The 16,865-nt window shown below is 43.7% G+C and overlaps 1 protein-coding gene across 6 annotated transcripts in view; it reads left to right on the top strand.

The window, feature by feature from the left end:
- RXRA (retinoid X receptor alpha) overlaps nt 1–16,865 on the top strand; it is a 468,131-nt gene that overhangs the window by 372,265 nt on the left and 79,001 nt on the right. For all 6 annotated transcript variants that reach the window (XM_078641941.1, XM_078641942.1, XM_078641943.1 and 3 more), the window contains 2 exons: nt 1,603–1,753; nt 9,542–9,721. In XM_078641941.1, the coding sequence (XP_078498067.1) occupies nt 1,603–1,753; nt 9,542–9,721 (331 nt within the window). The remainder of the gene's footprint in view (nt 1–1,602; nt 1,754–9,541; nt 9,722–16,865) is intronic.

Raw genomic sequence — 16,865 nt, 5'->3', positions numbered from 1 at the left:
CGTAAGCAGCAAATGCAGTACATAGTGTGTACTGGCCTATGAGGCTTCTTTTCTTGTGTACCTGCTAGGTGTAACTTGTGCATAGGCCTGTCTGAGTTTTGTGACAAAGCTTAGTCACAAGAAGACACTGAACGGTATCAATCTCTTTGCACACATCATCCCCTGTAAAAATAGGTTGGCTGCACGTTGGGTGTTAGATTGGATAAACCATGCTGCTGAAACATTACCCAGCATTTGGTATCTACGTTGGCTCACTTTGTGTTTTATGCCATGTGCCTATTTAAGAACTTTTAAGATTGCTGTAAGACCTAGCTGGTGTGATGAAAAGGTACAGTGAGAACATCAAGTTGGTCTTGTTTATCTGTCTATATTTTGTTTATCACTCCTATATATTCTTTCATGGTCTTCTGTTCATATCGCCTGTCTTTTGTCTGCCCACCCGTTCTCCTCTCTCTGTCTCTTTGGTACATCCCTTCTTTCTTTTGTCTATCCCCCTCTCTTACTATGTCTGTTGCTTTTTTCTGTCTACATTTTCTCTCCCAGTTGTGTGCCCACCCCTTTTCTATCTCTAGCTCTTTTCTCTTTGGTCTATCCCTGCGTTCTTTAGTCTGTACCTTTTCTTATCCTGTCTATCCTTTTCCTTATGTCTATATATTCTCTCTTTTTTCTGCCCGCCCCTTTCTTTTTCTATCTCTAAATCTTGTCTTTTTGGTCTTGGCTTATTTCCTTTGTCTTTCTCTTAATCTGCCTGTGTCACTGTGGGTCACTTTGATCCTTCTCTTAATCTGCCTGTCACTTCCCCTCTATCTGCCCCTTCTATCTTGTTATTGACAATCCCCAATGCTGTTTTTATCTGTTTCTCGTATGCTTTTTCCTTTGCATCGCTGTCCCTTCCCTCTTGTCCTCTTTTTTCTCCATATCCCTTTTTCGTCTATCATTCTGTTTCCTTTGCCTTCCCCTTAACTTTCCTATATCTGTCTAGTTCATCTATAGCCTGTCTTTTCCCTTCTCTTTTATTTCTCCTCTTCTCTATATTTGAATTCTCTTTTGTTTATTTATCTGTATATTCTCCCTTCTGCTTTTCTATCACATCTAATTTCTATCCTGTCCATATCTTTAATCTTTTTTTGGCCTTTTTCCTATTCTGTCTATGCAGTTCCCTCTCTGTCCTATCTCTTCTCTTTTCTCTTCTGTCTGTACATCCCTTCTATAACTTACATCTATCTCTTCTAATAATTCTATTTCTGTCTCTTCTTTATTGTTTCATGTCTTTTGTCTATCTCTCTTAACAGTCCTCTTAAGCGACACACTTGCATAATGAATTTCACTTTGTAAATCCACATTCATGAAGAAGCTATAATTAGAAGCCTTGCAGTGATGTGTAATAACATGTGGTACAGCTTTGCATCCTAAAATTAATCGAGCTGGATGTGGGCAGTACTGAGTTTTAAGAAATGTTGGCAGCTTGTTGCACCCAGCCCATGCTCGCCCTTAGTGACCGGAAAGGTGGCTGGCATTGGGTTGATTGTACGACGAAAGTGGTGTCTCTGTTTTTCTTCTTTTTAATGTGGTCGATTGTGCTCTTTCCTTCTTTTTTCGTAGCTCAATTCTCCGATGAGCTCCATGAACAGCCCGGAAGATATCAAGCCCCCCCTGGGATTAAATGGGGTCCTTAAAGTGCCCATGCACCCTTCTGGAGCCATGACGTCCTTCACCAAGCACATTTGCGCCATCTGCGGGGACCGATCCTCAGGTAACACCAGTTGGCATCAAACAGGAGGGCAACCGCATCATCCATCTCCAAGTCCTCAAGCTGTTTTATGCTGTGATCCTTGCATAGATTCCTGGGGGGCTCTCACAGTGCACAAAAAGAACTGCATTCTCCCCCAAACGCGTGAACCTTTTGAAAGTGTTCTGAGTAGCTGTGCTTGCGCTCACGTGATCCCTTGAAGCATGGAGCACAGTGGTCACTTCTTGGGTAGTGAAGGCTTGATGACAGAGAACCTCTCCACCTCCAACCACATTTCCTATCGTTAGGAGATCTCTTCTCTCTGGCCTGACTTCAGGCAGGATGGATAGGGTCTCCGTGAGCATCAAACATGGCCACTGTAAGGCAGCTTGAGAGCTCAAATGTTTTTCTGAGACCTCATAAAAATAAACATGCATTGACAAAGCCAAGCAGTCAGGCTTGCTTTCTGAGTTCTAGCTAGAATGTTAAAAGCTTTTTGCAGTGAAAAAGAAAAGAAAAAACAACTGCTTAACGTTTACAGTGTATCTATAACATAAGGAATTAAATGTGTTGTGATTCAGTTTACTTTTGAGATGTAAAATAGTCCCCCATGAATTATAATACAAGCTCTCCATAGGAAGTAGAATAATACACCAGACTACCAATAGTATGGGGTGAGAGGGAAACACTTCCATAAGCGAGGCGGAGCCAACGGCCACTTTTAAGCATACTTAAAAGAATAGGTTAGAATAGACCTTGCAGACAGCTCTGCTTTTAAGCTAGACCTAGAAAAGTTTCCAAGGATTTCACACATTAGGAGAGATAGGTGATAGTATCATGTTTTCATGGCAGGTCTCTCGTACACGTGAGCATATCTTGCTGCCTTAAAGCAAAGACTTATGCAGAATATAACGTGACTGTGGCACTACCATCGAGTTTGTCCAAATGCAAATGTTGCACCGTGTTTCCTTATCAGGATACATGAGGGTTTTGAGGTAATCAAGGGACAGAACGGGAAAGTGTGTCATCAGTAAATGTGTTGCATGTAATGAGGAATCTGGGGTGTAAGACGCTATTTACCTTGCTTTGTCTTGGTGCCGCACAGGAGAACCCTCCCCAGTTATCCTCTTTGGGAGCGTTGTCTGCGGGGAGGGTGAAGTAGCCGGAGTTTTTGGAGATGGATAGCTATAAATGCTATCTCCAGGGGAGGATTCAGTCGGTGCTTAGCACAATGCAGTGTTTGTGCCTGTGCACGCCTGAGCATGCTTTCCCTGTTCAGCAGAATGGCCTGAAGTTGATAGACAAACTTGACAGACAGGGGTCCTGTGCAGGTCACTTGCCAGACAGAAGGCAACACATGCATGTTCTGTTATTTCATGCAGAGTTCAATTTGTTTTAGCTGAGGCAGTAGATAAGCTGAAACTACGGTCTCTAATCCAAAGCACTGCATAAGGACATTCCAGACTAAATCCCAGTGATGTTCTTATGTATGGTAACTCCATAGACATCGATTCACCAATAAGGGCGAGATGTGGTGCCGCGGGCAGGGCGACTAACGCTGGAATCTGGGGATCACGGTTCGATCCCGGCGCCAGATTAGGCCAACACCATGTGACTCTGGGCAATAGCTTGCTTAATCTTCCCGACGGCCCCCAGCGCCTGTAGACCCTTACGGGTGATTGTTCACGCTTTACAAATGTGGATTATTATTATTATTAATAATAATGCCAGGGTTGTCCCTGCATTCCGCTCTTAGGCCCTCAATATCCTCATATTTGCTGTTAACGGGTTAGTGGAAGGATTTGAAATGAAAACTAAATGCAGTAGACATGATTCTTGGAGCCCAGTTTGGTTTATGTTCTGACGCTGCCTTGTAGAGCCCTGAGACCAGGGATAGCAAGGGCAATGCTGGAAATACTCATGGCTATACCAAGATTAGCTGCTGGTTCCCCTGGTTATCCTTAATTGACTTGCTTGGTTCTCTCCGTCAATGTCCTATGTTCCCCTCCCAGGGAAGATGCGACTGTGAGACTTTGTTGTCCACTTGCCAAAGGTAAGGGTTACACCAGTGTTAAAGGAGGACCTCTTAAGATCCTTACAGGTGTTCAGGTGCATACAGTTGCAACCGTGATGATAAGTCAAAGAGGTGAGTTTAATGTTTTGGGAGATGTACTTGCTTTTGTTATTGCCAATGTTGTTAAGATAATGTGAATTAATAAAGACGCAGGAAGACACCACTTAGATGGCTGTCTAGCAAAAACATTGTTCAGTGATTGGGTGTCTGCGATTGACCCGTGGTCATTCTCTAGAAATGACAGATCATTTCTGATAGCGAAGTATGCTTGTGGCAAAAAGTTACCTTACTCTGTTGTATGACGGAACGAAGCACATGAGGTGCAGCTTATCAAGAACATGACGCCTCAACCAAGGTTTCTTTTTTAAAAATAAATATTTCAACTTAAGTGGTAGGTATATTTCTGTTGTTAATGAGGCTTTATTGGACCGATTCTTTTTTTTTTGCGGCACTGCTGCTTTTTAATGCTTTATTTATAGTGTTCAAAGTATTTTATTGAGTGCATAAATATATAGCAATATGATATGCGAAACAAATATAAGGTTTGCTGTAATAAAAACATTACAAGTAAATGGTAACCCGCTCCATATAAATAGTACAAAGGAGCCTTCTCACATACATAGAGTATATAGAGAAAGAAGACTTAAAAGTAGGGTCCACCATCATACGAAAACATAGGTGGGACTACATAATACAAGGGTTATGCATGGCAAAGGGTTCCCACTTTGTAGGATGTTCATTATGAAACACAAGACAACCTAAAGTTTCTTTTACATCATAAAAGCACACGTAGGAAGGTCGACTTTGGGTCAGCTGGTTTGCCTTCTTGTCACTGTCATTAGCTTGCGTCTTACTCAGAGACTTCTCTTCCTCTTCTTGAGTTTGTCCCTCCTCTGTAGTGTACCTCATATTCCATCCTTTAGACTGGACGGCGTGCATCTTTCCATTACTCCACGTCAGGAAAATATTTTTCCTTTTCTTTAAGCTTTGCCTCTGGGCGCATGTTTTCTTGCTCTCTCTCTCCCCGTGTGCTGCTGCGCCCTCCAAAAGGTCTGTATTAGCAAAGCCAGAGCGCGAAACCTATTGGCTTTCCCAATGCTTGTTTTCCTGTTCGCTTTTTCTTCTCCTTTACATACTTGGCTAACTTTACTCTTTCATTTGCTTTGAATCTTCACATGTCATCATCTCTATCTGCTAGTTTTTTTCCTACTGCACGTTGTGCTTTTCCTGACTGCTCCGTTATTTCCGTCCTTGTCTCATCCTTTTTCACTTCCCTTTTCCTCCTTCTCTTCCTCCCTATTTTTCCTTCCCTCTTTTTTTCTTGCTCCCCCTTTACATCCTTATCTCCCTAGTCCCTTTTCCTTTCATGTTCTTTTTTTCTGTCTGCCTTCTTTCAGCTTCTCTACTTCCCCTTCCTGGAATTTTTCATCATTTCCTTTGTTCTACGCATCTGCTTCCTCACCTCTGTTGCCCCTTTTCTTTTTTCCCCTTTCGTCATCACCTCTGTTGCCCCTTTTCTTTTTTCCCCTTTCGTCATCCTTCAGTTCCTCTCTTCCGCTCCACAAGTTTCGCTGATTTTCTCCCTTTAGCTCCTTTCTCTGTGTCTCTCCATTCTTTCTTCTTCCTCCCAATTCCCGCCAGGATCTTATTTTGGACACACATTAGTTGTTGGGGTAAAGCCCGGCCGCATATAGCCGTCATCCTTGCCTCTCTGTGAGGCAGAAGAGATTCTTGTCGGTAAACATCACGAAGACAGGCAGCCATGGCGCTGCCTCCTACTTCTGCGGCCTTGGGGTTGCCATAGAGATGATGTAATTTTGAGAGTGGCCTCATGGGGATGTTTTGCTTTTTCCTACTTTTGACAGTGATGTGTTCTTCACTCCGGTTCCAAGTTCCGCCGCTCTTTCCATAACCCAAAGGCTGTTAATCCGCTGGGAACGGCGCTCGCTTCCAGACAAACTACTAACCATCCGCGTGGGTTGAGAGAGAGCTTAAAAAAGCCTCGAAGAGATGCGATGTCCGGTCTTTAGTTTTCGCCACAGACTGTGCATGCTCACCGTTACCTGGCTTCATTGTCGCCCTTGTTCGCTTGCTTCCATAAGCTTTCCTTCATCTTCTTGTTTGTTCTTCCCTTGAGCATAGACACATTACTGTGTCCTTCCACTGCTCACTTTTTCAGGCTCTATTGTTTTCTTTTTGTTGAACCTCTTTACGAGAGTGTGTGTGTTTTCCAGCTGTCTGTACTTCTTCCTTCTCTGTGTTTCTCCCCTGTCTCCTTGTGCCCACCCTCTGTTGTCCGTGTGCAGTTCCGAATTACCAAATAGGCACCGGCCAATGGGCCCCACTCCTTTTAGGGGCCCCGCGGCAACGGCTCAAAATATATCTTAAAGTACATAAACCAGACACATCAGATTCATATAACAGTTTGTCTCTTAAAAGCTCATCTTCTGGCAGCTGTCAGTTTGCAAAAAAACTGGTGCATTGGTATTAGGAGATAATTTGCGAGGGGGGCCTCTGAAATTTAGACTGTGTAGGGGCCTCCACAGGGTTTTTCCGGCACTGTCCATGTGCTTTACCCGCTGCTTCTGCCCACCCTCTGTTGTCCATGTGTTTCCCTGGCTCATCCCGTCCACCGCACTTCATCCATTTGCTTGCCCAGGGCGTAACACAGGCCCACGCATCCGCCGCAGTGCGGGGGGGCCCTCAAGCTCAAGGGGGCCCCCTCAGCAATGCACTTCGGCCTGAGTGCTCCTAATAGAGTACGGAGGGGGCCCATCCACGTACCTGGCAGGGTGGCCCCCTCAATTGTCGTTACGCCACTGCTGCACTGTGTTGTCTGTGTGCTCCCACATTCCCTCGCAACCGTCCTCTCCCTCGACCTTCTCTCCCGCTCTCCGTCCATGGTACCTTGTCCCCTTACCCACCATCCCCAATTGTTTATGGAGGAGGTAGTGAAACAAGGTAACACAGATGGAGTGTGGACAGAAGGACACAGGCCCTTTCCAGGGTGTTGGAACATAAATGCTATGCGATGGAATCAACCGAGTCCTTCGCAGCACCAATGGTGGCTTCAAAGAAAAACTTTGGGCCCCACACTTTATTTTATTTTAAGGATTAGGCCCTGGCATATGCACAGAGCAGGTAGAGGCCATTCATTGGTGTTGCAGCTTTTCCTTATTCCTAGAACACGTACAGTTCAGGCCTCTGCAGTGCGAGCTTCCCTCGTTCACACAGACCTGGTAAACCCCTGGAAGAAGTGCATGACTTTAAAACGCATGCAATTACCATACATGCCTTTTCCAGCAGATGCTTTTACCACACATGCTAAGTATATGTAAGGTAAGTATAAATATATATATATTTTTTGAGGGGGAGGCAACCCCCATATATATTTTAAATATACATATTTTTTCTTTTCTGGTGGGGTACCTCTCCCAAATCCGCCATGCTTTACATTTTTTATTGACCTCCCTTTACCACTACCCACACTACACCCTAAAATGACACTTACCTCCCATTATCATTGCTCAACCCCATACCCTAAAATTACCCTATCTCCCTTTACCACTACCCACCCCTACACCCTTTACACTTACCTCCCATTACCACTACCAACTGCTACACCCTAAAATTACCCACTTCCTTTTACCACTTCTCACCCATAAATCCAAATTTCCCTTACCTGCCTTTACCACTGCCTATCCCAAACCCTAAAAGTCCTCTTGCCTTCCTTTACCACTACCCTCCTCTAAACCTTAAAACTACCCTTACCTCCCTTTACCACTGCCCAACCCTAAGTCCAAAAATGACCCTTAGCCCCCTTTACCATACCAGCACCCAAACCCTTTTTTAAAATAACATAATTATGTATTAAAAAAACTTTTTTTAAAACTTACCTGCGTGGTAAAGACATGCGTTGGAAAGTGACACATACTTACCTGCATGGTAAAGGCTGCGTGGTAAAGATATGCGTTCTAAAGTTACACATACCTGCATGATAAAGGCTGCATGGTAAAGACATGCGTTGTGAAGTTACACATACTTACCTACATGGTAAAGGCTGCGTGGTAAAGGCATGCATTGTGAAGTTACACATACCTGCATGGTAAGAGCTGTGTGGTAAAGACATGCGTTGTGAAGTTACACATACTTACCTGCATAGTAAAGGCTGCGTGGTAAAGATATGCATTGTGAAGTTACACATACTTTTCTGCATGGAAAAGGCTGCATGGTAAAGACTTTGCTTTAAAAGTTGTTTACCCATTGGAAGCAGCACTGTGTGGCTCCCTCAGAAGGTGTGGTACCAGAATATTGTTACCTGGAAGCTCTGTTATAAAAAGTTTATCCTAACTATCATCTAAAGAATATTGTCCCATTGGTGATAATAGAAAAGTTACAGCCCTGTAGGCAACCCATTGCGAGTCCCTCATACCCACAGAGCATGCACAGCCCAAGTAGCAGCACCGCGTGGTTTTCTCAAACTCAAAGAACAGAACAGGTGCAGTCCAGGTTGCAGCACTGCGTGGTTCTCTCACACTCATAGGACAGGAACAGCCCAGGTAGCAGCACTGTATGTCTCCCTTACACTCACAGAACAGGTACAGCCCAGGTAGCTGCACTGTGTGGCCAAATGTGGTGTGATTTAGGAACGTGATATAGTTTATACTAAGGCCTTGATGTATCAAGCCTTTTGCGATTCGTTAAGGCCGAAATTCGCAGAATTTCGGCCTTAACGAATCGCAAACGGACATTTTGCATCTTTTGGGATGTATGAGAAATTAGCAAAATAAGGAATCGCAAAAAATTGCGATTCCTTATTTTGCTTAAGCATTTAAGGAATCGCAATTTTGCGATTCCTTAAATGCCATGTATGAAACTTTTTTACATTGCGAATTCAGGTTAAGGAATCGCAAATTAACACCAATTTGAGGTTCGTGTTAATTTGCGAAATCCTTTCAAAAACTAAAATATGACAATTTTGAAGGTGGCATGTGACACACATACATGCCCAAAGGGCATGTATGTGTGCCATATGCACACACATGTAAGTTTCAGGGGTGCAGCAGGGTGTCCATGAGACACCCCTGCACCCTTGAAATAATTCTCAAATTGCGATTAGCAAATTGCGAATTCGCAATTTGAGAATTACTTCACAATCATTCCTATGGGCCTCCTGGAAATTATTCCTTATTTGCGAATTCGCAAAATGCGAATTCGCAAATAAAGATTAATAAGGAATCGCTAAAAAAAAGCGATTTTTTTACATACATTCCATTTTGCGAATTCTAAATAGCGATTCGCTAAAAATCGCTGTTTAAGATTCGCAAAATGGAATCTTGATACATCTAGGCCTAAGTGTCTTTGGTTAGTTCTGGCCACACATAGTTGGATTTAGAATTGGTACCTCTTCGAAGCAGTCACATATAGTGGGTTGATATTTTGTAGTCCGAGAGGGTTTGTGCTCTTGAATCAATGTTGGCAGTAAATAGAAGAATTAGGGAATACATAAAGTTGGTGGGTCAATTGCAGCCTCATGAAACAGGGTCTGGAATGCATGTGGTCTTTGAGCCAGTTTCCGCCACATGCAGCGATGTTTGAGCATGACTGCAATAGGTGCCTGCCAGTTGCGGCCACATAAAGCACATCTTCATGCATCAGATGATACACTTCATGGCTTTATATGTCTTTGGCCAGATATAGCATCACCCACATGCTCCTTTCTCCACTCCTCCCTACAGGAAAACATTACGGGGTCTACAGCTGCGAGGGCTGCAAAGGTTTCTTCAAACGAACAGTACGGAAAGACCTCAGCTACACCTGCCGGGACAGCAAAGACTGCCTGATAGACAAACGCCAGCGGAACCGCTGTCAGTACTGCCGGTACCAGAAGTGCCTTGCCATGGGCATGAAGAGGGAAGGTAAGCCAATCACTGGTGTTGTACAGTCGCACGCAAGCATAGGACTAGAGTTGGGACATGCAGGCATGCCAAGTCAATCCTCAACAGATTGAGCCCAGAACTTTATTCACTTCTACCTTCTGTCTGCCTCTTAGACTTTAGTGGGGTGCATCTCCAAAAATATAAGCACCCAGAAAAATAAATATTTAAATGGTATTTATTGGCAATGTGCTTAAAAAAAGTAGTTACCTGAAGATGGTATTTCCCTATGAAGATTGAGCGGCTTGGTTGGTCCAAACATGTCCCAGTTCTGGAGCTTATTTTACTGCTGATGCAAGTCTGTTGCAAACACTGTAGATTCTACATAGGTAAGTTTTCATTTTTGCATATTTAAGCTTCAAGAAATTGAGCCATAAGCCTAAGTCCTGGATGTAAGCCATGCACTCTTGGGCACAGAGAAGGAATCCCAGTTGGATGGTACAGCATGGGCTATTGCCACGAAGTAGGGGCATTGGGGGTTGCCAAAACCATAATCTTGCAGTATTTGAGAGCCCCGATTGCTCGTTCTCGTTTAGAGCTTGACCTCAAAGAATGATACTTGTTGTCTTGTAAGAAGGCTTCGAAAGCAAACGTTCCTGTCATGTCCGAGCAAAGGCACCTCTCATATTTCGAGCCATTGGCCAGTTCAATGGAGGGAAGTGGATAGATGCTTCCACATTGTCCATCGCGGTGCAAGAAAGGAGCTTAGAATGTTGCAGACTTCTCGTGCGTCCAATACTTGCCATCTCCAAAGAGATAGCCAATAAGAGGGCTGCCACTATGTCAATCGTAACAGTAGCTTTGTGGTGTGGGCGAGGATTACGCAACAATCCCAAGTTGATGCAGTAGGGACCAGAGAGAATTTGGGGGGTCAACTGAAATATACCTAATCCTTCAAGGCACCCTGAGAACTAAATGGTGTTTTACTATACAGTAGACCATAGAGCAGGACATGGATGCTCCGTTCCAAAACATTTTAAGAGGCATTTCTAGGTAGACATGACAATTTGAGGTACCCTTTAAAAATGCAATTAGGATTTTTGGGACTGAATAAAAAGGGTGAAGCTCCAACATCCCACGTGCTTTCACAAAGATGGAGTGGCGTGAAAATCTTATTATCAATCACAGCGACTTCCATCCATTCAGACTGGTGTCTAGAGATTGACGAACAATTTAAAGTTGAATTAAAAAACGGTCGTAAATTGGCCGATTTCTCCTATTGTTAAATGTCTGGTTCAGTGGAGCTGTAGGTTTTATTTCACAAGGAAGACTTTGAAAAGTTCACCAGCAGTTGATACAGTGGTAGAAAATTTTGAAGATATTCACCTGGCCGCATTTTACCACGTTGCACAGCTTTTTGTTCCCCTGTAATAAGATGTTGGTCTTAGATTTGTTGCCCGAATATTTGCATCTGAAATCAAAGAAAAATGGGACATTTACAGAGAACTTTTTTGCTAAAGCAAACCTGGCAAATTTTAGCCCCCTGTACCGTACAGGACACAGGGGATGGCTGAAGATGCTTAAGATGATATGTCCCTTATGGAGATGTCAGAGTCCATGGGGCTGCAAAAGTAATGTCTGACGATTGAAAAGGAGCAAAGTTTGAGGATTTAGGGAAAAAAAGATGGGTCTTCACGTGCGAGACTTCAGTAAAGTCAAAGTAACTGTTAGGATGAGCTAAAAGTGAGCCTGTGCATCGGGTGTGAACATTTACGCCAGTGAGTGGCACGTGAGTAGTGTGCTTAAAGACGAGCCTATGATTTCTTTGTCTGAAGAAGAGAAGGCGCATGGCCCATCTTCTCTTAGCAGTGGGACAACTGTATAGATAGAACATAGATTTTCCTACAAACATCTGCATAATTTGCTGCAGGCTGCGGCCCATGCAATCACATGGACAGCAGGTTACCACACTGCCTTCCCACTGTCCTATACATGGTCGTGCGTCAAACATACATGGATAGGGCTAGCTGGAATGAGTGTGGTACAGATGAAAGGAACAGGTTGGCCCTTGATTTAAAATCCTGCTGAGCTGTCCCCCTCACTGTATCTGTTGTGAGGATTTTGCAGTGCGCTGCACTAAGGGCTGGGGTTTTGCATCATGTAATGGACGTGCCCAGCATTGTCTCCGGTTGCAGACTTTGCAGTTTTATATTATTAGTAACTGGGTTACACCCAGCTCCGGGAAGACACTTGTCAATAGCGCCACGCTTCCTGCGAGAGTGTTTATGAACAAGCAGCACATTTCTCATACTGTCAAGAGTAAAGCGCTTGAAAAGCAGCATTATGCAAGAAGCAACCAGTGTGTCAGACCAGGAAGAGGCATTTTAATACAAGCATTGGCAAAGCGGCCTTTAATAATCATAATATTAAGGCTTGTAAAACTCTCTGAGCTACTTCAAAACCAAGTGTCCCAGCGCTGAAGGTCCAGACTCCAGCAGGCCTCCTACGCATCAGTTTCCAAAGATTCAGCTCAGTCTAAACAGCCAGTCTAAACATAGGTTGCTAGCGCAAATTCTCTTTATCATAGTAAAGTCTGCCCCGTTTGCTTTACCCAGTGGGGGAATGTACCAAAAAGGATACTTTCTACATAGAATGCATATAAGAGATAAAGAATTGAATGTGGCAAATAGCATGATGATTGAGTGGACTTTTCACATGTAAAATAGTCCCTTATGCATAGAATGTGGATTAACACACTAAATAGCATGAGGCGAGGGACTAATAAATCTCTGGATGGAGCCAAAGCCGACTCAATATTCAATTTAAAGAATAGGTGTCAATCCAGACGCGAAAACTGAAATGTTACAGGACTTAGCATGATGAGAGGTAAGGACAATTTCTAAGCAAGCAGATAAGCCGATCTGCATTGTTCAATTTTATAACCCATCGTAGCAGACAAAAACATTTCATTAGAACATATATCATAGACAGAACCATTGTTGCACAGTCATACCCTGAAACTGGCTTCAGCTTCTTCAGCGAGGCTCTCAGGACTCGTCTTCTTCAGGGTTTTATCATCTTCTTGGGGACTTATTCAACAGCGTTTGTGTGGATGCCCTGTTACTCTCTGCCAGTTGTCGAACAGTTTTCTACCAATCAGTTCTTGCACACATACATCATTGCATCTCACCACTCACTCTCAAACGTACCTCACTAAGGGTCAGATGTAGGTGGCCCAATACCGGTCGGTAACGGCCAAAATGACCAAATTTTGGGCTTTTGGGATGTAGGGGAGGATTCGGTAAATAACTAATCGGTATTTACCGATTCAGTATCATCATTTACCGATTCGGTATTTAACGAATCGGTAAATGACATGTAGGAAGCACTTTGAAGAGTGCTTCTGTGCTTTAAGGATTCGTTATTTACCACCAACTATTAGTTAGTGGTAAATAACAAATACCTCTGTAAATGCAAATCTGTGCATTTACACCTGTGCCATGTGACAGACATACATGCTCCTATGGCATGTATGTGTGCCACATGTGCACACAAGCACTATTCAGGGGTGCAACAGGGTGTCAAAGTGACACCCTGCCACCCATGACTCTTTCTCTATTTTACCGAATCGGTAATTACCGATTCAGTAATTGCCATTCATTCCTATGGGCCTCCAGGCCCCTAGGAATGAATGGCAATTACCAAATCGGTATTTACCGATTCGGTAATTGCCATTCTTAAACATGCGGTAATTTTTACCGAATTATTAGCTACATAGGATTTACCGATTCTAAAATACCAAATCGGTAAAATTCGGTATTTTATAATCGGTAAATCCTATTTACCTACATCTAGCCCTTAGAGTGCTCAGGGGTCACCAGAGGAGCGTTAGTAGCACTTCACAAAGTCCACAAATAAAATAAAAAGGGTATTATGGCAGCCCCCTAGTTCAATGAATCACCCTATTTTCCTTGTCTTGAATACTTAACGTGTGGATTTTCCTTGTGATGAACGCTCAACTTGTGGCTAGTCGGGGCACAAGCAGATTTCCCTATTACAGGTTAACAAACATACCATCCTGTTGTCCAGAGACCAGGATACCCTGATGAACCTCCAGCGTTTACTAAACCTATGAGTCTAGAGATAGCTGTGAAGGCCTTTAGTACATAAAAAAAATCCCTGGCATTCTCCAGTGTGCAGGAACCTCTTTCATAGTCAGCAAGCCAAGCTGAACATCACAATTAAACGCTTCCTGTCAGGGCTGCAGCCTCAGCAGCATTAAATACTCCAGAGGACGTTTTAGTCATCACAGTCACCTGTTCCATATGGATGCTGAAAGCACAAATTCTCTGTGGTCTTTCGACGCCATAAGGGCCATCGACCATCATTATTCCATTTCTTGCCTGCGTCAATTCTGACACAGTGTACCAGTAACTCCTTCTTGCAGGTACCGTGGCTCACCTCTCAGTTATTAATGTGAAGTGCGTGGGGCCCCAAGCCATCACTAAACATAGAACTCCATATAAAACTTGAAAAGCCTCGCCTCATCTCTGTTACTCCAGGAGACCACCGGGCCAGTGAGTAAAGGGAGATAATGGTGGGAGAGGGGTGGCCCAGCCACAAGGACACCCACAGTTATCACAGCACCCCCCATGCTCAAGCATCAGCCCCTGCCCCTAGCTTTGCTGGATGGAAGCAGCCATAGGGGGGAAAGGCGGGATGCGGTACGCCATCTGTATGTATGTGGTATTTGTTACAGCACAAACTTATCCAAAAGGCAGCAGAGTGATGTTAAATGTCCAAAGCAAAGACACAGTCATTCTGTGATTGGAGGGGTACCTGGTTTCTAAAAGCGAAAGTGAATTGTTCCTGCATCATGATGTAGTGTTCCATAAAAAGGTGTGTCTTCAGACGTTTTTTAATTCGGATCGGGGTTGCGGCAGTTCTGATGGATATAAGGATAACATTCCACATCCTGTATACAAAGACGGAGAAGTCACCTTTTTTTTTGCTTTGCTCCGCCTCCCATCTGATGTTGGTCTGAGAGCCACGAGAGGTGGTGAGCTTGTCTGCCAGATAGGCAGGGTTTTTAGTTAGTGACGGCTTTGTAAATGCTGCAGGTGGGTTTGAAGGTGGTGCAGGTCAACATGGGGAGTCAGTGGTGTTTCATCAGGGCTGGGTGATGTGAACATATTTCTTTAGGCTTTTGATAAGTTGAGCTTCTGCATGTAGGATGCCTTAACAGGGTCAGTATGGAGTCTGGGAGGCCATGGCATTGCAACCGTCCAGATGTGAGGATGAGGGCTTGCACAGCTGTTCTACAGTCCCTTTCTTGGAGTCATGGTTTCCCTTTCTTTTGTAGAGAAAGTGTTACCAGGCCATCCTACTTTTATTGGTGACGTGTTCTTTGAGGGTACAATCGGTGTTGAGGACACATAAAAGAAGCTTGGCCGGGGAGTGAACATTTGGAGTTTGAATCTGTCTTTTTGCATGTTTTTGGCCCAGGTTTGAACATGTTGTTGCCTTTTTGTTCTTAGTAACAAGCAGGAATTCTGTTTAGTTGGTGTTAAGCTTCGGGTAGGTACAGTAGTACAGCTAAGTATGGAGAAGGTGCAAACAGTGTTTGAGGCTCTGGATGTCTGGAGAAAATGAATCCTTCAAGTACAATTTTGTGTTGTATTGGTAAATTGTGTTAACTGTAAGTAGAGCCCCAAGGGGGTAGAGGTTGAAGATACAAGTGTTTAATTTGTAACCCTAGGGACCTCCCTAGGTGATTGGAATCTTCTGGGACCTAAAAGTGCCCATGTAAATTAATTGGTGTTGGGGAGATAGCTAGGAGAAGAACCAGTGAAAGACATTTGCTATGATTCTTATTCGAAAATCCAGGGTACGGACAATATCGAAGGCACCTTTTTCTGTAATCAAGAGTTCATCAACTGTGATTTGTAATGTTGTGATCTCTGTACTGTAGGGCGATCTGAAGCCAATTGACAGTTCTGCAGAAAATGTTTGGTGTTGATCTGGTCTTGAAGTTGTGCAAAGATTGCTTTTTCAGTGATCATGCTGCTAAAGAATAGTTAAGTGACGGGTCAGTAGTTTAAAAAGTCATCAGTGTCTAGTGCGGGTTTCTTCAGCAATGGGAGGTTCTGGCCTCTCTTGAGGGATTCAGGAAATATGCCTTGGGTGAGAGAAACATCTGAGATGATGAGTGGGGGAGAGAGCTTCTTCAGAGAAGGCAGTGATGAAAAATGAAGGTAGGATCTCATCTTCATACTCTGTGGAGTTAAATGTGTCAGCAGGGTCTTTCAGAGACAGGGTACCATTGTAGCATTGAGAGGGAAGCAGTGGGTTCTAGACGAGAAACATGTTTGGTGTTGGCTATGTGCTTTCAAATGATGGCATTGCACTTCTCTGGAGTGTATGATAGCAGAACCAGGGAGGTAGATGGTACAACTCTTGTCTGCTCTCAAGTGTTCTGATTCTGTCGGCATCTTTATTGACGGTGATGGTATAGTACTTAGCTTTGGCTTATGTGACTTCAGAAGGTAGAGGTTATTGTTGGTTCTGGTTTTTCTCCATATTATTTCTTGTCTACGGATGAAGCTTATGTTGTTGGTAAGTTCTCCGGGGTATCAGGTGCTGAAGGTTTCTGGCTGTATATTCCTGTTGTAGTACCTGCATAGGTGTTAATCCGGTTTTTCTGAAATGCTTTGAAGATTTTTTGAAGGTGTTGATGTCAGACGTAGAGGTGACAGTACGATAGTTTGAGCTTTGGGTTGTCTATGGAGAAGTCTTTGAAGTACCTGAATTTTTGTTCTTGTTGTTTTGACGTTGTTGTGGTTGTTGGGACGATCAGCACATTGATGGGGATGACAGTGTGGGTGGTCAGTCTAAGGGTATGGGAGGCTTGCACTGGATGGTTTTTGCTGCTGCAAAGACAAGGTCTGGAAGTGGCACGTGGAGTATGTAGATGTTTGTCATGATGTACAATATTGACTGTGTTCTATGGAGTTGGGGAGGGTGTCTTTTTTCATGCTTAAGTTGTCAGGGAGGTTTAAGTGACTTAGGTTAGTGGTATCGGCCTGTTGGCTGAAAGAGATGGTGAGGAGGTCAGATAATTAATCTATGAAGTCCTTGTTGTGGCCAATAGGCATTTAGATGAGATAGAAGGGGACAGGGTCTGAGT

The sequence above is a fragment of the Lissotriton helveticus genome, chromosome 5_1, assembly GCF_964261635.1.
Source record: "Lissotriton helveticus chromosome 5_1, aLisHel1.1, whole genome shotgun sequence".
In the NCBI taxonomy this organism is placed as follows: domain Eukaryota; kingdom Metazoa; phylum Chordata; class Amphibia; order Caudata; family Salamandridae; genus Lissotriton; species Lissotriton helveticus.
The sequence above is the reverse complement of the archived record's forward strand: the minus strand, read 5'-3'. Positions and strand labels throughout refer to the sequence as shown.